At 49.3% G+C, this 21,770-nt stretch overlaps 1 protein-coding gene across 1 annotated transcript in view; it reads right to left on the bottom strand.

The window, feature by feature from the left end:
- Positions 1 to 19,208, bottom strand: part of CPFTSY (signal recognition particle receptor protein, chloroplast (FTSY)) — a 67,969-nt gene extending 48,761 nt beyond the window's left edge. The window contains exons 1-3 of the mRNA XM_087378077.1: positions 18,762 to 19,208; positions 18,398 to 18,502; positions 18,199 to 18,272 (exon numbers count right to left, since the gene is read on the bottom strand). Coding sequence (XP_087234203.1) covers positions 18,199 to 18,272; positions 18,398 to 18,502; positions 18,762 to 19,193 — 611 coding nt within the window. The 5' untranslated portion in view covers positions 19,194 to 19,208. The remainder of the gene's footprint in view (positions 1 to 18,198; positions 18,273 to 18,397; positions 18,503 to 18,761) is intronic.
- Between the last annotated feature and the right edge of the window lie 2,562 nt (positions 19,209 to 21,770).

The raw sequence follows: 21,770 nt of genomic DNA, 5'->3' as shown, positions 1-21,770 counted from the left end.
CCAGAAGAATGAAACCCGTTCACGTTCCAGGAGACAAGGTGTAAGCTCATGATGAGGACTGGTAGGCTGCGAACAACTGTTTGCTCGCGGCTGAAGTCGATGAAGAAGCTAGCATTTCGGAATGAAGGCGCTGATGCTTTTGAGAGGGTTTGAAGGGGGAGGCGGGGTCGTCCTGCCCGTTCTTCAAAACTTTTAGCAAAGGCGTGAGGCCTTTAGTGCCATGGACAAACGCTTTCTCGAGCCAACTCGAGATCTCTGAGGTAGTCATCCCGTAGAAGGCTCGGAGTTTCTGAGGAGTCCAGGCTCTGACATCCTGGGGAAGGGGCCACGACAGAGGGGGTCTGAGGATCACAATCAATCTGAAGCGCTTGGCGGCGCAACGCCACTGCAGGCGCATGTCACCCTCGGACCACTGAGTCTCGAGAAGCTGTCCACCCGACGGGCCTATCCAGGAGCAAATCTGAGCGTGCGTCTGCTCTCTGAGAGTCTCCCAGACGGAGTCGTCTGTCCAAATCTCGGTGCCGTCGCTGAGAAAGGTGAAAGCAAAGCTAGGGCCATCCCTCGGGGCCAAGGCTGCGATCTTCCCATCCGCCCCTTTACGGAGCAGGAAGATACTGATGTCGAGGCAAGCAGGGAAGGTCCCAAGGTCGGCCACATCCAAGTAATCCCAGGGACCAGATCTGTAGAAGTCGCAAGGAAGCTCTCTCTCCTGAAGCTGAGGCCCACCAGAGTCTGCAACTGAGGGGGTCGGGCTAGCAGACAGGGAAGACTGCTCCAGGGGTGGTGTAGACTCGGAGTGCCCTGCGTGGGGTGGGGAAGGGGAAGGAGGCTGAGGGGTAGGCAACTCAGACTCCACGGAAGCGACTAGCGGGGGGGGCGGAGGAGGGGGAGTGGGGGCTGCCCGCGGCTGAGAAGCCATCGGTGCAGCTGACACTACAGGAGAGCTGAGAGGGGCGGGGGAGGGGGGATGGGGCTGAAACTGGGACTGGGGCTGAGTAGGAAGAGGAGGGAGCTGAAGAGGAAGAGGCGGGGGCTGATGCTGCGGGTCGGGAAGAGGGGGCTGCGGCTGGGGAAGAGACTGGGGCTGAGTGGAAGGGGGCTGGGGAGCAGAAGAGAGAGGGACCTGAGGTTGCGGAGGGCGGGCTACAGTCGAAGAAGAAGCTCTCCCAGGACCCTGGGGCGGCTGCCTGTCTGGTCTCTGAGGCACTGCTGCAGGTTGGGTAACCTCTGCCTCCTTGCCTTTGTCAGAAAACTTCTTATTTTTTCCTCTTTTCCTTCTGACCTCGGTCCAGCCGCCAGCCACCTCTGGACCGGACTCCGGCTGCCTCTGCTCCTCCTGACGTGGCTGCCCGGAGGGGGGGGGGCCGAGGGGGCCGAGAGGAGCTGGAGAATCGTGGACAAGCAACAGCTAGGTGCCCAAAGCCGTGACACCTCAGGCACTGGCCTGGCTGTCCTGTGACTACCATGCTCTGAGTAATGCTGCCAGCATCTGTCACGATCTCAATCACTGCAGGAAGGGTCGCAGGGTCTGCCACAGCCACACGGACTCGAGGAGCTCCTGCCGCAGTAACCGCGTCGACGAAAGTGTCATGCATCACCCAGCCAAAGTGGGAACCCAGGTCCCTGACTATCGGCCGCAACTCAGCAGCAAGGCCTGGAAAAACTAGCGTCACTGGGTGGCGAGGTATGCGGAAACGAGCATCAAAGTCCGCTGCGCTGAATCCACGGTACCAAGGGACTATCATGATGATCTTTCCATCCACAGATGTGGGGGAACCACCAATCAGGTTGCTCGCAGCTTTCGCAGTGGAGAGTTTAAGCCAGAAGATGCCCCTTCCCATAAGGGCCACCTCCTCGATGTGGCTGTCCTCTAGCATGAGAGTGGACTGTGGAGCTAGTCCCTGATGGCTGATCTGGAGGGAGAGTGTCTAATGACTCTGCCATAGACGGAAGTAAGGGCAAAGTCATTGGCAACCTGTTGTACCCGAGACGACTGTTGCTCTGTCAGGATCACACGGTAGGCATCTGGAGAGGGAGGGTCCGGCTGGACCTCCGGTTCGGGGCAGGGAGCCGCCATACCGCCAAGACAAACTGCGAGACCTCCGATGAAGAAGAGGCTGCCACCAAAAAAGGAGGGGAGATAGACGAGGGATGGAGCCTGGGTGTGACGGAAGAGGATGAGGCGAGACGAATCGAGGTGGGCGGGGGAAGCGGAGGCGAAGGCGGGGGCGGAGGCGGAAGGCGGAAGGGGACGGAGGGCGGAAGTCGGAGGCGAGAGCGGAGGCGGAGGTCGAAGGCGAAGGAGAGGACAGCGGCGGAGGCGAGGGCGGAGGGCGGAGGGGGGAGGGGCGAGGGCGAGGGGCGAGGGCGGAGGGCGGAGGGGCGGAGGGGGGGTGACGGGCGAGGGTGGAGGGCGGGGGGGGTGAAGGGCAAGGGGCGGGGCGGAAGGGCGGGGGGGCGAGGGGCGGAAGGGCGAGGGGCGAGGCGAGGGGCGGGGGCGTGGCGAGGGGCGAGGCGAGGCGGAGGGGCGAGGCGAGGGGCGAGGCGAGGGGCGGGCAGAGGGGCGAGGCGAGGGGCGAGGCGAGGGGGCGGGGGGGTGAGGGCGAGGGGCGAGGTGAGAGGTGAGGCGAGGGGCGAGGGCCGGAGGGGCGAGGGGTGAGGGCGTGGAGGCGGGATGAGGCGAGGGGTGGGGGGGTGTGGCGAGGGCGAGGGGGGTACGGCGAGGGTGAGGGGGGGCGAGGGCGAGGGAGTGAGGCGGAGGAGGAGTAAAGATAGCTGTATGGAACTGTAAAGGCACTCTTTGGTCAGATCTCGGAAACTTTTCAGAGACATACACTGATAGAGACATCACTTTCTATACGGAGACACACGAGAGCCCTAATACCGTACACATGGGAATCAGCCTGCATGAAGACGTTGAAGAGAGACAATGGAGTCCAAGGCTGCGGGGGTGTAGCTATCCTCTTCGAATCACATTTACGACCGCTCATATCTATGATGCGTCGAGAGGACATTCACAACACATGTGGATTCGGTTGCAGCCACAAGATGCAAGGGCCATTTTTCATTGCAGTATGCTACTTTCCTCCAGATACATCATCATATGCCCATGAGGTCACCACAGACGGGCACAGCCATATGAGACAATATATAATGAAATTACGGAGTTCTCTAGGGATGGGGAGATCCTCCTTTTAGGTGACTTCAATGCAAGAACGGGAAGCAAACAAGTTCAGAGATGACCCATTAGAGTGCCAGAGACGGACCTAGCAGAGCTTGGTTTAGCGAGACTCAAAGGATGCACGGGTCACAAGATATGGTCGACACCTACTGGATATGGGAACAGTGCATGACCTAATAATATATAACTGCCTTCTCATATCGCCGTCATCTAGAGGGCTCACTTGCTTTCCACGTGGGGGAATGAGCACAATGGACTATCTGATAGGCTCCCTAGCCTGTGTCACAAGTACATGACCTCATTATCCCTCCTCCCCCACTTGGTGCAGACCACTCCTACTTGGCATTTAGTATATCGACCACCACACCAGTAGCAGGATGGGGCCAGCCGACTCACTCTCGTACCCAGATACACTTTGACCATGCTATGGATGCAGTATATATGGCCCACATGTCATCACGGCACCGTCCCAATTGGAAGATGACACGGATCTTTCACATGCCTCAGACACTTTGGTTTCAGTGGTCCAAGATGCCGCCACTAGGTCACGAGAGCAGGCTTTGAGACACCTCACGAAACCAGAGGCACAGCGGATGTACACAGACTTAGTACCCTGCAAAGGGCCTTTTGCTCTAGCCCGCAGTGACTTGTATGGTTTACACTTGGTGATTGTACTTTGTCTCATAGGTCCACGAGGCCTCCTGAAGACGTAAATACATCACTCCTTTCTTTCTTTCTCCCTCTACGATGGGGCTGGTAGAGATCGTTGCGTCCTATACATAACTGGGTGTTCTCTTCTCAAAGCAGACAACAGCATAGAGCTGCTGGAACACAGTCGGGATAGGAGGTGCCTATGGTACGGATCAGTACAGATGGCTTTCCGGAAATGGAGCAGCAGATCCAAGGCTGCAAAAGGCCGTGGGGATGGTAGGCGATGAAAAGGGGCAGGGATTAGGCCAGCAAGAAGGCCTGGAACAGGTCAGGGCAGGGGCAGATCTGCCTCGGCCAGTGGCTGGATACCACGTGGCCAGGCAGGGTCTGCAAAGGCCGCAAGATATGTGCCCTGTCAGGTCGGTTTAAACTTTACAGACTGAGGGGTGGTTGGCTGGGTCGGCCCATTAGGGCTGACCAGTCAGCCTGTTTTGGGGGGCTCTCAGCCCCTATATAAAGGGAGCCCCTGAGGCTCATAACTCATCCATTGTGGCAGCCTTCAAGGAGCAGACTGGAGCAGCGGACCAGCAGGTTTTGGACCTACATCCAGGAGGTCCAAGAGGGAGTTGGGTACTGCAGACAAAGCTCAAGGAAGGGCTGCACCCTTTGCTGTCTTCCAGGGCAGCATGACACAGAGATCAAGCGATCCACTAGAGTAGCAATTGAGGAGCAGATTGAAGCAGGGCACAGTTATTTTCCTTGGTGTACTGTGTCCAATAGGCCCACGAGGCCTCCTGAAGGACGTTAATCTCTCTCTCTCTCTCTCTCTCTCTCTCTCTCTCTCTTCTATATCGCAGAAACATCGCCAGGTTCCGTACCAGATCTCATACATTTGCCATTGAGCAAGGAGCTTGGATACACCAGCCTAGACATGCTAGAGTCTGTACCCTTTGTGACATGCAGACAGTTGAGACGGAGGCACATGTAGCTCTACAGTGCCCCCTATATGCACATATCAGGGAGGACTACCAGCAGATACTGGGGGACTCCGCTCAGTTGACATCAGTTCTCTTCACTGCCTCTCCGGTAGCATTGGGATCTTTTGTCACTCGTCTTTTTACCTGTCGTCAGGAACTCATAGACTCCTGACCCCTCTCCTTGAGGAGACTCTTTTTACATTATATCGAGACGGGTCCCATGGGTCATTTTTTGGCCCCCCGAGGACGCTAATAAATTCTACTTCTACTTCTACTTCTACTTCTCTCTCTCTCTCTCTCTCTCTCTCTCTCTCTCTCTCTCTCTCTCTAAAGCATTGAGGGAAAATGCAGGAGGAATGGAGAAAAGAAAGGGGCAAAAAGGAGGAATGGGAGAAAGAAAAGGCTGAATGGATATGTGAGAAAAGCAACCTCCATGACAGGGTGCATGCTTTGGAGATTGATCATTGAATTGCAGCAAATAAAGGACATGAAAGCACTCCCGAAAGGAAATTGCAAAGCAATGGAGGAACTGAAAACAGAAAATGCCACTCTCACGAAGGAGATCACTGCCATGCAGGAAACAATGCAAGGCACACATGTTGAGTTTAAACAACAAATCAGCAAAGGGGAAGCTAAGATGTTGGAATGGAAAGATGTGGTCAAAAAGGGCACAACAGCCCCAAAAAAAGAATTTATCTCCGAAGCACTTGAGGAGGAAAAGAGGAGGACCAACAAAGCACTAAATGTCTTAGTGAGGGGCCTACCGATGGGAGATGCCAAGATACTGTTCACCAAAATGGGAGTCAATCTCACTTGTAAGACAGCCTGGAGGGTAGGTAAACCTGAGACACCCACAAAGCCAATAGTGCTGAAGTTCCGGACAGCCATGGATAGGAAGACCCTCATGAGCACGAGAGCGACCTTGAAGGGAACTAGGATCTACCTGGATAACGACCTCACACTTCTACAACAGGAATACCGCAAGGAAGGTATTGTACGAGTAATGGCAGCGAGGGAAGAGGGATGGAGGGTGATCATCCGAGAAAGACGAGATAAGGAGGATAAGGAAGAGAAGGAAGAGGGAGAATTGTGACGGTGTCGAGCTCATGGGATGTGTGCACATACCGGACTCAAAATAGCAGTATGGAATGTAATGGCACATTGGTCTGACCCAAAAGGTTTCTTGGAGACATATAATGATAGAGATATGATCTTCTACAACGAAATGCACAAGAGTCCGGAGCGAGGGCTGCCCACAGTAATTGGATACACATGGGAGTGAGCTCACAGACGGTAGTTGAGCAGAGAGAGCAGAGTACGAGGCTACAGGGGGTTGGCTGTCCTTTTCAGATCACACTTGAGACCGCTCATATCTGTGGTTTAGAGAGAGGAGCATGCACGACATAGGTGGATACGAGTTCAGCTTCCAAATGCTCGACCTATCTTCATTGCAATGTGCTACTTTCCTCCAGACACATTATCCTATCCACGAGAGGTCACTACAGATGGACACAGCCCATATGAGACGATCCATGATGACATCACTGAGTTTTCCATACAAAGAGACACCCTCCCACTGGGGGATTTCAATGCACGGACAGGAAATAGACAAGTGGGCCTACTTGATTTCTTAGATGATGACAGAGATCCACACATAGTCCTAGAACTAGATGCAGCTGAGCTCAAGATATTGAGGCATTTTGCAGACGCCCCACAAGTGATAGGGTATGGACGACATCTGCTTGAGCTGGGGGCAATCCACGACCTAACCATTTATAATGGCCTTCATAGATGGCCATCTTCCGAGAGACTCGCTTCCCACATGGTGGTGGGTCTAGTATAGTGGACTATCTACTAGGCCCCCTTCCCCATCGGTAGGCCCCTCACTAATACTTCACCATACCCCCCCAAGTCGGAGCTCACCACTCATACTTGGCCTTCCATATCTCTGTCACCATGCCAGCCACATGGAGAGCTCCCCTCACGCATTCAGATCCACTTTGACCGTGCCCTTGACCCAGTGTACGTGAATCACCTAGCCAGAGAGCTCCCGGCCCTACTTGGAGATGATATAGACCTCGCCAACGCCTCCGACGCCCTTGTCTCAGTGGTACAAGACACTGCTATCAAATCCTTTCCCACAACCCAATCCATGCGGACCCGAGATGGGAAGATGCCTCGGAACCCTTGGTTCGACAACGAGTGCAGAGAGGTGAGAGCCCACTTCACACTAGAGCAAGCTTTGGGTCATCTGACGTCACCTGAGGCACAAAGGATCTATCGACGACTAACACGTCATAAGAGACGGGCCTAAAACAGCAGGACTACTGATCATCTGCATCATCCATGGCCTCCTCGTCATCGTCATCCTCTGCGTCCTCAGATAAGTTCGAGGCATCTGTGTCACTGTCTGAAGAAGAAACATCAACATCAGGATCAGGACCATCGGGTGCAACTGAAGTACTAGCACCATCTCCAGATGGTTGAGTACCACCACTATTGTGCCAATACACAAAGCTGGGGACCCTACGGAGATTGAGAACTATCGTACCCTTATGATTGGCCACACTCTAGCCGAGATTTTAGAGAGGGAGCTCAGCAGTCATACAGAGGCTCGGGGCAGCAGGCACTAGGATAGGCAGAATTCAAAAGATAGCACTCTACCCTAGATCACATCTTCACTCTGAGGCTATCATTGAGGAGGCAAGGTCTGGACACCAAAAAGTCTACAAATGCTTTGTAGACTTTTGGAAGGCTCTTGACATGGTCCCACGATCCCGCATGATCTAGAGATTACACGAGCTGCAGATTCCAAAGACACAGGTATGGGGGGTGATGAGCCTATATGAGTCAGTCAGAGGCAAAGTTCGTGCCCCAGGTGGCCTATCAAATTGGATCGACAGTACGATCGGAGTGATGAGATCACTTCCTTCATAGACCGCCAAGGAGGGAAAGGATCAATACTGGCCGATCTCATGATACAGATATTGCTATACACAGATGACATAGTCCTTATCTCATCCTCAATGGAGGGCTGCAGAGACATTTGGAGGCCGGACCAAGATTATGGTCTTCAACACCTCACATGCAGTGCTTCGTCGATTCAGCTTCACTTATCGAGACGCGCTAGTGGAGATAGTGCAGTCCTACACATATTTGGGATCCGTCTTCACAGGACCCCTTTTCACTATGACACATGCAGCCCATGCACGACTCACACGGAGACAGGGTGCTCTGGCCCAATTGGAGAGACACTTGGGGGGAAGATCAGGAGCTACCCACTGACACGTCCCAGCACTCCTGAAACCTCTGATCTGCAAAACCAAACACGCACGTGAGAAACTGTGCAGGCTGCTCACCACCCAACCATGACATCTACGGGATGTGATCCCGAATCAGAAGATGTCCCCTCCGAGCCACGAGCTGAGCTACTGGCACGAACTCCCAACCAGATCCAAACCAGCCTGGTGTCCCATACCACAAGGTGGCGCTGTGAAGCCTAAGATCTGCCACTGGGCCTTGGGCTATGCAAAGATGCAGGCGCGCGTCCGCGACTCAATCCAGGATCAGACCTAGCCCCTCGGAACGAAACTTGCTCCCATCGGCTCCCTGAGAGCTGAACCCCCTGGGCCCCTTATATAGACTCGGGCCCTAAGCGCCAAAAATAGCGAAGACCCCAAACTGGTTCGTACCCTTGCCACTCAACCCGAGAATCAAGCCTGCCTAGCTCTAAGCCTCCCCAGGCTACCTGAGCTAGTCTTATGTACCTAGTACACGTCAGATACCAATCCGTGCACATGACATACTCCCCCTCCTCTAAGAACTCACTCCTGAGTTCGCTAAAAAACCCGGAAATGTTCTTTGGAGGTTTGGTAATGTCTCCCATGTTGCATCCTCCTCAACACGATCCTTCCACTTGATCTTGTATTCCGTGATAGACCTATTACGAATCTGTCTGTCACGAAATTCAAGAATACACTCAGGTTCATGTGGAATAAAAGTCAAATCTGTAACTTCTATTATCTCGTGAGGAGAAACAAGTTGATCATCCGCACCCAAGACTTCTTTCAGTCTACTGACATGAAAGACTGGATGTACTTTAACATCAGGAGGCAATTCTAGTCGATATGCAACTGGTCCAATTCTTTTAATGAGCTTGAATGGACCACAGTATCTGGGGGATAATTTCGGAACCAAACCACTACTGAGGCTCTTGGATTCCTTAGGAATTCGTAAATATACCATCGTTCCTTCAGAGAACTCTCTAGGTGAACGATGTCTATTAGCATAAAATCTGTCCCGATCTTGGGCACTTCTAATAGACTCCTTGGCAAACTACAACATTTCCTGCATGTCTAGCAAGAAGTTCTTAGCAGCATCATTTTGAATCCCTTTTAACCCAACCATAACTGGTGACTTAGGTTGAAACCCGTACATAAGCATAAAAGGACTGTAACCAGTACTAGAAGGCTTTGCACTGTTATAAGCAAATTCTATCATAGGTAGATAATCTTTCCATGAAGACTGTCTCTTAGATACATATGCCCGAAGCATGTCTTCAACCAACTGGTTGACCTTCTCGGTACTGCCATCGGATTGTGCATGATCCGAGGAACTCATACTTAGAGTAGTTTCTAACTTCTCAAAAACAAGTGTCTAAAAGTTACTTGTAAATTTTGAGTCCCTGTCACTGACTATGTCAGATGGCAAACCATACAACTTAAACAAATGGTCCACAAACTCGTGAGCCAGCTGAACAGCTGAAATAGTTGTTCTAGTAGGTAAGAACCTAGCCATTTTTGTCAAACGGTCTACTATGACCCAAATGGAGTCATGACCCTTGCGCGTTCGAGGCAAACCCGTAATAAAATCCATGGAAATACTTTCCCATTTATTATCTGGAATCTGTAATGGCTGTAATAAACCCGCGCTTCTAAGGCAATCTGCCTTAGTAACCTAACAAACTCGGCAACCTACTACATAGTTCTCAATAAATGCACGCATCTTAGGCCAATAAAAGGTATGCTTCACAAGAGACAGAGCCCTATGTATACCTGGATGTCCAGCACTAGGAGCATCATGACACTCCCAGAGAATCTTGGATTTAAGGTCCAGAACATCTGGCACACAAATCTTTTCATTCCGGAACAGCAAGCCGTTCCTAATCATCCACTGACCTCCTGCCGCCTGTACGGTAGGGAGCACCATGGAGCTCCCATCCTGGACTCTCTGCCAATAATAACTAAAATGACTATCAGTTGTGTATAGCCCTCTCAAGGATTGAAATAGCTCTGAGGATATTTCCGTAAATGACAGAGCATTACAAACTTAACTCGACTTAAGGCATCCGCCACAGTATTCAACAAACCCTTACGATAACGTATTTCAAAGTCAAAATCTTGCATTAATTCTGCCCATCTAGCTTTCCGTCCCCTCAATTCGGATCCATCACACACATACTTAATTGACTGATGATCAGTCAATACAAGGAACTTTGAACCATACAAGTAGTGTCTCCAAACCTTAAGAGCATACACTACAGCATAAAGTTCCTTTTCTAGTGTGGGCCAACGATATTGGGTGTCGTCTAGCTTCTTACTCTCGAAAGCTACAGGTCTGCCCTCTTGGAATAGAGCTGCCCCAATCGCATAATCACTCGCATCGGCCTCTAAAAAATAAGGCCGGGTAGGATCGGGTAATGCAAGAACGGGTGCTTCCTTGATAGAAAACTTCAAGGTTTCAAAAGCCTTGTTCAATGCATCATTCCAAGAGATCGGCTGGGTAGACCTGCGTCCGCGACCTTTCAATATGTTTGTCAGGGGTGCTGTGATATGTGAATAATCACGCACAGACTTCCGTAGAAATACCGTAAATCCTAGGAAAGAACGAAGTTGTTTCACAGTCTGAGGGATAGGCCATTCTAAAACCTTCTGGATACGATCCAGATCAATGCTAATACCTTCAGAAGAAATCTTGTGTCCTAAGTAAATGATCTCCTTCATAAAGAAGTCACATTTACTCATCTTGGCATAGAGCTTATGCTGTCTTAGAATAACTAAGACAATCCGGAGGTGTCCTATGTGATCCTCAAGCGGTCGACTATATACCAAGATGTCATCTAAGAACACTACAACAAATTTGCCCAGATAATCTCGAAACAAATCATTCATCATCTGCTAAAGGTGGCAGAAGCATTGGTCAAACCAAAAGGTAATACAAGGAACTCGTAGTGACCATACCTAGTTCGGAATGCGGTTCTATCTATGTGTTTAGCATAGATACGGATTTGGTGATAACCCGTACGCAAATCAATCTTAGTGAAATACTTCGCTCCGGCCAAACGGTCTATCAAATCATCGGAACGAGGTAGAGGATATCGATTCTTAATTGTCACTTTATTTAATCGTTTATAATCTATACACATTCTCCATGTAGAGTCTTTCTTCTTTCTTAAGAGGACAGGTGCCCCCCAAGGTGATTTACTTGGGCGAATATAGCCCATATTCAGGTAATTCTGTAGCTGGGTAGCTAACTCATCCTCCTCTAGCTGGCTCATCCTATAAGGTGGTACACTAATAGGTTGAGCCCCTGGGACTAAGTCTATGCGATGATCTACTGGCCGTTCTGGAGGTAAACCTTCCGGCAGTTGAGTAGGGAATACATCCTGAAAACTATCTAACAACATTCTCAATTCACGGTGTTCAAACATACTTAAATCATTTTTGTTAATTACAGAGACAACAAATGAAGAAAGCGGAATCAAAACACACTGATAGACATCATAATGAGAAGTGTTTAATATATCCGAAGCTGCATCGCAGATACAATAGGTCCCTGAGAAGAGGGAATTTTATCACACTGAATACAAAATTGGGTGTCCTTATCTACAAAAGAAAGTGTATGCTCCGTCCATCCAATCTGAATATTGTGGGTTTTAAACCACTCTATTCCGATTAACAAGTCTACATGCTCCAGGTGCATAACATAACACGTAAGAGCCCCTGTGTAAGCTTGAATCCGGATAGGAAGCGCTTCAACCTTGCGATCCCAAAACTGCTTCCCAGCTGGAAGCTGCACCTCATAGGTGTGATCGCTAGGTACTGTGGACAGCCCCATCTTCTGCACAAATTTGTAATTAACAAAGTTGTGAGAGCTGCCCGGATCAAAGAGAATGTGAACCTGTTGGTCCATAACTTCTCCATAAACTCGGAAAAGTATTGAAAGTGCAATTACAAGAAAGTGGGCAGGTAATGACATTTACAAAAATACCTGTCATCGAAACTTGGTTCGCTCCCTTGGCTTTGGTACCTGGACCCGCCTGGAGCTTCGGTCCAAGCACTAACTTTTGATTCTTGCGCTTTGGACATTCATTCTTGGTGTGGCCCCGCTCCTCGCAATAGAAGCAACATCCTTCTTTCTTAAGCTTCAATGTGCTAAGGAAACAGGCTCGACCATTCTTTGCCTGAGTCAAGTGTTTCTTGGAGGCGTTGTCCGTAGACTTCGTCTCCCTGGTACCAGTCGTAGGTTGAAAGAACTTGCGTTCGTTCTTTCCACTTGTGTCGGAAACTGTAGTTGCCTTTGCACCGGCCATGGTATCATCATAAATACGCGCGTAATTCATGGCCTCTTGCAACGTTGTACATTTGTTGTTCTTGATTTGCAACTTGTACGAATCTGGCAAACCATCCACAAAGAAACCTAACAAGGTCACTGGATCCATCTTTGTGGCCCTGGTCTGCAGATCCCGAAACCTTTGAAGATAAACTTCAAATGACAAGTTGAGCTTTGACATATCGAGGGCTTTAAGCTTGCCAACGATATCATAATCGTCCTCCTTCTTCAGGAACTCCTTCCTGAAGACCCCTTCGAAATCTATCCATGTATCCGGCTTAGGTTGGAGTTCCTTCCACCATAGCAACGCCTTTCCTGACATGAAGCCGGCTGCAAGCTGTATTTTCTTTTCATCTGGGTACGGGTGGAACTGGAAGTGTACCTGCCACTTGTGTAACCAAGTGTCAACAACCTCCTTAGTTCGAGACTTTCGAATTTTCCATCCAGAGCAGTGGTGAATTCACTGAAGGCCTTCTTCGTAATCAGATCGTCATAAAGACCCTAGTCTTCCTCTCCCACAGGAGTGTAATCCAAATCCGGATCTCCCATGGTGAACTCGGGATTTGCAAAATCAGACATATCTGAAATCTGATTTGAACGAATATAAACTGAGAGAAATAACTGAGGGAATCGAAGCTGGAAGGAGAGTGGAGCAGAGAAAAACCGTCCCAAGAGATGCTGACGAAAGAAGATGCTGGAAAGTGGCGAACAGCGGGCGCAAATAATCCCGGAGTCTTCCTCTTGCTGAATTCGCTGCAGGCTGCAGTGTACGGAGATCTGCAGCAATCCGTACTGTACGGAATCCTCCTGCTGGTTGTACAGTTGACATAGACTGTACGGATGCTGACGTGATCTGTACGGATGCTGACGCAATCCGTACGGTTGCTGACGTGATCTGTACGGATGCTGACGCAATCTGTACGGATGCTGACGCGGGTGTACGGTAGCTGACACAGGTGTACAGCAGCTGACGCGGGTTGTACGGCAGCCTGTCGCATGCTGTCCCGAATCCTGATGGCGCAATCAAGTCGTTGGGCAAGGAGGGCTTCTCACGCAAGGTTGTGGCTGAGCTTGGAACCTTGCCAAGCTATATAGGGAATAGGGCAGCTAATCTAGGAAGCCCTGCTTCCCAGAAAAGCTCACCCTCCCAACTTTGGAGGGTGGTGCTTTTTCGAAAAAAGCATCACCTCCCACAGAGTGGCCGCACCCTGTTCCAGCCCCTTGCGCATCACCCTGCCCTGGCCGAAACTCCTTCCAGCCATGGTGCACCACACAGCCTCACGCCTCTGCGTTCTCTACCCCCACGCAGCCCTGACCACTGCACGCCTGCCACTCAGCTCCTCTATCGCCTCTCCTACCTGCACCTCCGCTCTCTCCCAGCTACGCTCATCCCTCTCTCACCTAAACCCTTCAGCAAATTCGAATCACTCTCTCTCTTTCTCCTACCTTTTTCCCTACATCCTGACCACCCCTGATAACCCATGAACCAACCAGAATTTGCAGCAGCAAATTTCGAATTTTAGGGCATACCTGGAGGAAGAAATCGTCCAAAGTATTCGCATCAGAAATTCCTACCTCAGAAGCTGGCTCTAATACCAACTGACACGTCCCAACACTCCTGAAACCTCTGATCTGCAAAACCAAACACGCACAACGTGAGAAACTGAGCAGGCTGCTCACCACCCAACCATGACATCTACGGGATGTGATCCCGAATCAGGAGATGTCCCCTCCGAGCCACGAGCTGAGCTACTGGCACGAACTCCCAACCAGATCCAAACCAGCCTGGTGTCCCATACCACCAGGTGGCGCTGTGAAGCCTGGGATCTGCCATTGGGCCTTGGGCTACGCAAAGATGCAGGCGCGCGTCTGCGACTCAATCCAGGATCAGACCTAGCCCCTGGGAATGAAACTTGCTCCCATCGGCTCCCTGAGAACTGAACCCCCTAGGCCCCTTATATAGACTCGAGCCCCAAGCGCCAAAAATAGCGAAGACCCCAAACTGGTTTGTACCCTTGCCACTCAACCCGAGAATCAAGCCTGTCTAGCTCTAAGCCTCCCCAGGCTACCTGAGCTAGTCTTGTGTACCTAGTACACGTCAGATACCAATCCGTGCACATGACACCCACCAAGACCCAATTCTACCGCAACCATTTCCTGAGCATCTCGAAGGAGGGATTCATCATCAGACCCCAATGTCTCGAGGATAGAGGAGTCTCACATGCACTAAGGATCGCCATTGGGGAGATGCTGGTTTCATCCCATTAGCTGAGGATTGAGACAGGGAGAGCAGCATGTATACCCAGAGAGCAGCGGACCTGCATGCTATGCACATAGGAGTGATTGAGATAGAGGAGCACTTTCTCTGCGCCTGCCCTACCTACTACAAGATTCGGGGGTGATACCACTGTCTCTATTAGGATGGGAGTGGCTTTGGCCCACTATCACAATTGATCCGCTTCCATGACCAAGTATGCATTGGGCTCTATCTACTTGAGATGCGCCGACACAGGGAGACCCTGCTACAACAGATTAGAGAGTAGCAGGAGGCAACTAGACCACAGGAGGATATAGAGGCTGACCAAACACAGCGGCATGTCACAGATTTCTATGCATTTGAGTCAGCTCCACGACACAGTGGAGTGGAGGACGAGGAGGAGCTAGCTGATATGTGGGCAGTCTAGATTACCGGGAGAGAATTGCAAAGGCCACCCGCGACACAGAGAGCGACCATAGCACACTTGATTGAGGTCCGACCTATCACAGCTATCCTCAGAGGAGACCACCCGAGACGAGGGGTCACTCTGAACATAGCTCAGCCGGTTCAGAGATCGAGGAGACCACGCCCCCCTCCACCACCACAGCATGAGACAGCCAGATAGACGCAGTTCCGAGACATTTACACCGCTGATAGACGAGCCACCACAGTGCCGGGTTTCGGATTCTGAGTTCCAGCTCCAACTCTCAGCCTACTTCAGATAGCACATGATATGATATGATATGTTTTGTGCTTGATTTTAATTTTGCTAGAGCTATTGAGCTCTTTATTTCAGCATAGTAATCAGCAAGGGCCTTAGCACGCCCTTTGCTCCAGCCCTTTGTGGCCTGTATGAGTTTTTCCCTTTTGGTGTACTTTGTACTTTGTCCCATAGGCCCGCAAGGCCTCAAGTGGACGTTAATATATCCTTCTTTCTTTCTTTCTTTCTTTCTCTAGATCTATAAAAAAGAGAGAGATATCAGCTCCTAACAGGGGCAGTGGGCTTTAGGACAGGCTGGTTTCCAGACGCAACATTCCACTCTTGCCCACATCTTCACCCTATGGGCCAACATAGAGGTGGCAAGATCAAAATCCCGGAAAGCCTACACTTGCTTTGTAGACCTTCGAAAGGTTAAGCATAGAGCTCCTCTTTCCTAAGTATGAGGGCACTATCAACACATGGCACCTTATCAACAGATGGCACCCATGCTCAAAGAGAGTCTTGCTATAGATCAAGATGTCATCCAGATATGGACTAAATAAATCATTCATCATTTCTTGAAAGCTTGTTGATGCATTAGTGACCAATCGCATACGAAACACAATCATACAGGCATCTTTCTCAAGTATCCTCATCTGGTGATTCTCGAATCAATCTTCTTGAAATACTTGGCTTTGCCAAGCTGATAGATGAGATTGTCCATTTGAGGTAACAAATATTTGCTCTTGATCGCCAATCGATTGAGACCCTTGTAGTCTATGCAGATGCATGCCAAGTCTTTCTTCTTTGCCAAAAGCACTGGTGCACCCTAAACTGGCTTGCTAGGTTGCACTTGACCCACACGCAAGTATTCTTGAAGTTGCCACGTAATTTCATCCTCCTCTTTCGAACACAGTCCCACGAGTCCACATGCATTAGGAGACTCCAAGACATGCAGATCCCAAGAGACATGATCTGGAAGGTGATGAACTTGTATGAGTAAATTGGGCTCAACATTGATGAGATCACGACTTTCATTCATTGCCTAGGAGGGTTCCTTGCTTGTTGATTTGGTAACATAGATATCGTTGTATGCAAATGACATAGTCCTCATATCCTCCTTAGTGGCAAGTCTACAAAGACAACTAGAGGCCTAGAGGTGTTTTATAGGAGAGATCCCTAACAGTCAACCTTGGCAAGACCAAGGTTATGATCTTCAACACCTCATGGGTAGTAATCCATCGACACAGCTTCACTTACCCAAAGGAGTCTGTTGAGACCATGCAGCCACACTTATCTAGGAGCAATCTTCACCGGTTGAGTTGTCACGACAACTCATGCAGCCAGGGCTTTGGCTCGACTAGAGAGACAATGCTTTCACGCACACTTTCAAGACCCTCCAACAAAGGGATGGCTATTTGATATACTTGTGAGGCTGACAGCCACATATGCAGCACCCTTCTGAGGGTTGGACCAATTGGTGGAGATTCAAGAGGCTACATGTGATTACCAAATCCAAGATGATTCAGAGTAGGCCCTTGGGTCCTCACCAAATCGTACTAGCAGAGTTCACTATGACACCACTCCAAATTGATTCCATCTTCCACACGGTAACATCTCTTCATAGGGTTTGGGCCTTGCTTATCTAGAGACTAACGAGGTTGGCTCTAGAGTCATCAAGACTATGAGCCAAGAGAGGGATTAGAACGACCTCTTATGCACGCATATCTAAATGATTCGCCAATCAAGATATTCACATAAACCACCTCCCCCTTCCATGAATTTCAAATAACATAAGCCTATGAGGAAATACAATGGCACTCTTCATTCTCAAGATAACAAGTTGCTCATCATATTGGTCATCCCTTCTTCATTCTGTAGATACCAAGCTTCTATTCAAATCACACCATAGTTAGTCCGTTCCTAAAGATAATCGAGTATCATGTAATAAAAATGCTTAAAAATGAGTCATCTCAACCCACATAATAACGATACCTTTTGATGCTCATGGTCCCTTAACATCAAGTCCAAAGCCAAGAATCAATTAACGACAATTGGGCACCAGAACTTTTCATAGAACCTGGAAGCGCTATATACCTAAATGGACAATAGAGCTAATAAGTTCTTAAGATGTAAAATTAAGTGAAAAGATTCACCGGACATGGAAGCATGGAGGAGGGAGGATAGACCCTCTCATGCACAAGGAAACCCTCTGTTGGGAGACTACACTCGGTGGTAGAATTTAAGCAAGCACATGGGTGGTACAATTTAAGCAAGCACACTATATATAATTGGCATTGTTCTCTTTCTAAGACTTGACGCTCTCTCTATACACGTGTCATGCTCCCAAAAATGAGGTTTTAAAAAAACAAAGAAATTGCAAGTTGCTTGGCAAGTGCCGCACGCACACCTGCCACGTGGTTGCACACCGCCCATCAAAGTTTGAAATCTTGTGTGCGCCTTCAAGGATTGATCCCAAGACCAATTTTATCACGCTGAAGAGCATTGACCACTAGGCTAACAAGCCAATAGTGAAACTTTCTTTTGCCACGTAGACTATAAGTTAAGACATCCTTCACCATACTTACAAGGCAAAACCATAGGCACTCTTCCAAAACCACCTAAGCTTTACATCATGCCGCAGCAATGCCTTCTAGTTTTTTTTTTTTTAAAGAGCTATAGACCTTAAAGAAAAAAACTAGTTGGAATCAGAAACTTAAAGCATCCCGCAACCAGAAGCCTTCCTATCTGCATTTAGGAGATATAATGAACATAATTATGACCAAATTTAACATGTTGCATGAAACAAGCTTTGCAGCACCTTGAGCCAAGATTCAATTCCGAACTCCCTATTTTCTCTGTTAATAGGGCCACAATAATTTTCTTCAAGGTGACCTGCCAGCCGTAAATTGAGTTTCAAACCTTCATTTTCGAAACAGAAAACAGTTTACTTGAATGAGTCTCTTTACCACAAAGCATATATATCGAAATTCCAACACCAGAAAGGTTGGCCGCGACACCTTTATCTCAGATCCTGATTTGAGCTTTCCTCCCAAAATGTCCTTACGCAGATTCTCCACTATCTTCATGGCAGTCTTCGGCCCAAAGTCTGAGACAAGTAACGCCTGTAAGGTAAAGCAAAGCAAGTAAGCACAAACCAACGTCAGAACATTTGTTTTCAACATCTGTACGCTGCCCACCAGAATTTTGGATAAGAAAATGATTGTCACGTGGCCCCCGTGTTTCCCGACAGTTTAATTGAATGTTTCGGCCGCGTGATTGATCAAAATTTCAGGCCACCCCTTGCCCTTCCCCCCAAAAAAAGAGGAATGGGTTCACAAATAACATTGCTCCAATGCGTCCAGGAAGAGCAGACCTTGCTACCTCTTCAAGCTCGTCCAAGACTTGTTCTGAATCGGCCAAATTCCAGTAAGTGAGCAGCTCATCAACGACGGCAAGGTTTTCGCGAGTCTTAGAGAATCCGGAGAAGAGGCGCTCGACGTCACTTTTGGCCTTCTCCTTGATGACACGGCCGAGTCTGCCAAAGAAGCCGATCTTGTCGGAGGAGCAACGCACGGAGAGGGAAGGAGAGGGGCGCTGGAGGTGATGGAATTGGAGGGAGGAGGGGGAGAGGGCAGGAGTGGAGGGGGCGAGGGCCTGAGAAGCTTGGAGGGGGTGGGAAAAGGGGGGGTGGAGGTGGTGGTGGTGGTGGTGGTGGTGGTGCCTCAGCATGGACGCCATAGCCACAATGCTAAGCTCCCACTCCCTCCTAGGAAACTTGGAGCCCGTTCCCGCGTGAGCCGCACCGCACACCATTGCCCGCGTTCTGCTAGGGGTCCCCACCCAGTCCTCCTTGCCCGTCTCTGACACCACCAATTCCCACGGAACCAGAGCAGAACGTGCAATCCCATGCTGGTGCTGGTGCTAGTGGTGCTGCTGCCTCAACATGGACTCCATAGCCACAATGCTGAGCTCCCACTCCCTCCCTCCGAGGAAACTTAGATCCCATTCCCATGTGAGCGGCATGCCAGCACGTCTGCTACTGCTGGCAGTGTGAAAATGGGGTTCCCTCCCAGTCCTCCTTGCCCATCTCTGACACACCAGTTCTCACATCCCTGACATGAAAACTTGCGAAAAGCTCAGAACAAGAGCACAACATGCAATCCCATTGGTGTTTATTGTATTAGCATGGACACCATAGCCACAATACTAAGCTCCCACTCCCTCCAAGGAAACTTACAGCCCGTTCCCGTGTGAGTTGCATCGCTAGCGTAAACCGACTCCCTCCCAATCCTCCTTGCCCATCTCTAACACTGAGTCTCACATCCCTGACATGAAAACCTGCAAAATCCCATTGGTGTTCATTGTAGCAGGCCCCGAAATGCCTTGGGTGAAGAGTGAAATTGTCACTCTCCAACCAAGCAGTGCAATGCTCGGTTTTGGCGTGGCAAGCAGATGGTTCACGTTGTGGGAATAGGGTAGAGCTTTCTAAAGATGTAGCAAAATGTGGCAATTTCACTCACGTGGGATTGGGCTTTTAGGCTAGCAAGGTGGTGTGAAAGGCTGCGGTCCTAATTGGCCCAATAGCAGGGATAGGCTCGGACACTGACACAAGATTTGTGTCCAGTCCTCCATGGCCATACATCTGACCAATTCATTCCATCTCCTCCAACCGCGGCACTAATCACACATGGGTGACATCGCAGACCACCACATTCGGTGGCCATCCTCCAAATCTATTTCCTCCTCCATAGGCATGTGGGTGGTCTGAACCCACAATTATGCCTAGTTCATACCATGCGGACACTATCTTGACAGAAGGGCATTTCTTGAGGTGAAAGGTCTCGATTCTCGACGATGTGCGTGTCTGGCTAATGGCTTCTTCATCTAACAACCCCCCAGCCCAAGCAAGATTCAAAGCTAGAACGACCAACAAATTGCTCCAAGGAATCTCAGTCTTTCGCCTAGTCTGAATGTTGTGTCCACCTGGTCTGAATCAGGCCATATGCCAAGTTTACACCAATCGGCATCCTATGAGCTTTGATAGAGGAGTCTGCCGTTGTTTGGTGTTCACACCAATTGAGTAGTAGCTCCTGACGTAGCCTGGTTATTCGCTGTCAAAGCCTACCAAGGCCTTTGATTGGTGCTGCTATGCTTGACCAACTCTTGGGCGAGGGGGGGTGCTGGACATCCTTTCCTCGCAGACAACTAGCACAAATGGGTTTGTTCCACCTCAAAGGACACCCCAGTTGCAAGTTGGGCATTCGGGTGGTGTGAACCCAGCCTAAGAGGGTAAGGGAATCATACGCTCTAAATTTGCAAAGAGGCATTCTCCACGTTCTTCATTGGGCATGTAGAATCTCTCGTTAACATCGAGAATTGGGTGAAGTTAGGCGTGAAAATAGGGAGGGAAGAATTTCGGGGAGATTGGACCCAATCTGTTGCTTTAATTTTGCTGCAACAAGGAAAGCAAATGTATCGAAGCTGCCACACCAAAGTTGCAAAGATGTCCCCACAAGCAGGTCTTGATTTGTGACTGGGAAGCATGGAGGGGGGCTTAGCATGGGCGTCATTGCCACAATAATAAGCTCCCACACGCTTTAATACAGTGTTCACAAAAAGAATTTTTCTTAACAGATACCAAAACCTTCAAGCTGAAAATTTTTAAGGTTTTTATTTTAAAAACTCGGGTTTTAAGCAAAAATATAGCTAAAATGTCTTGAAATGGGTAGCCTTGCAAATTTATAGCTTAATTCTCAAATTTTTCCTTTCACATGACATTAAACTTCAACTTTGCGTGACCACTACTCCAAAGTAGCTTAGGCTTAAGCTTTGCATATCCGAACTACACATCCTCACTCATTAATACAGGTCCTGAACAATACCAACTATGGAAATCGGCCCTCTGCACAAGCGGATCAATATGCCAATTCTTTTATGGTTCTTTGAAAAGGAGCCAATGCATTATGGCAAGGGGCTAAATTGTCACGAAGACATGGGGAATGTTCAAGATACTCATCAATGGCCCCTCTATGCATGTCCATTGAGTTGGCTCCGCACCCACCAAACGGTAGCCATCCATGCCCCCTTACATTCAAGTGTTCTCAACCCTTGCATTCCAACCTTCTTTGGTGCATGCACATCCCAGCTTAAAGAACCCAACACCCAAATGGCACTTGAAAGACCAAGGCAAGATAAGCAACAATGCAGATTTTATTCACAAGGGAGAATGTTTACAACATTGGAGATAGTTGCCAGCAAGAGAGTTGAAGCTTGTCATCAACTAAAGTAGAAAAACGAATGGATGATGTGGCATTTTGCTGAGAAAGATTATTTGGAGATGTGCGAATATTAGAATAAACAATGTGGCATCTACCAAATATGGAAATAGGA

The sequence above is a fragment of the Dipteris shenzhenensis genome, chromosome 8, assembly GCF_047967505.1.
Source record: "Dipteris shenzhenensis isolate YYH24624 ecotype China chromosome 8, Dip_SZ_1.0, whole genome shotgun sequence".
Classification (NCBI taxonomy): Eukaryota; Viridiplantae; Streptophyta; class Polypodiopsida; order Gleicheniales; family Dipteridaceae; genus Dipteris; species Dipteris shenzhenensis.
The sequence above is the reverse complement of the archived record's forward strand: the minus strand, read 5'-3'. Positions and strand labels throughout refer to the sequence as shown.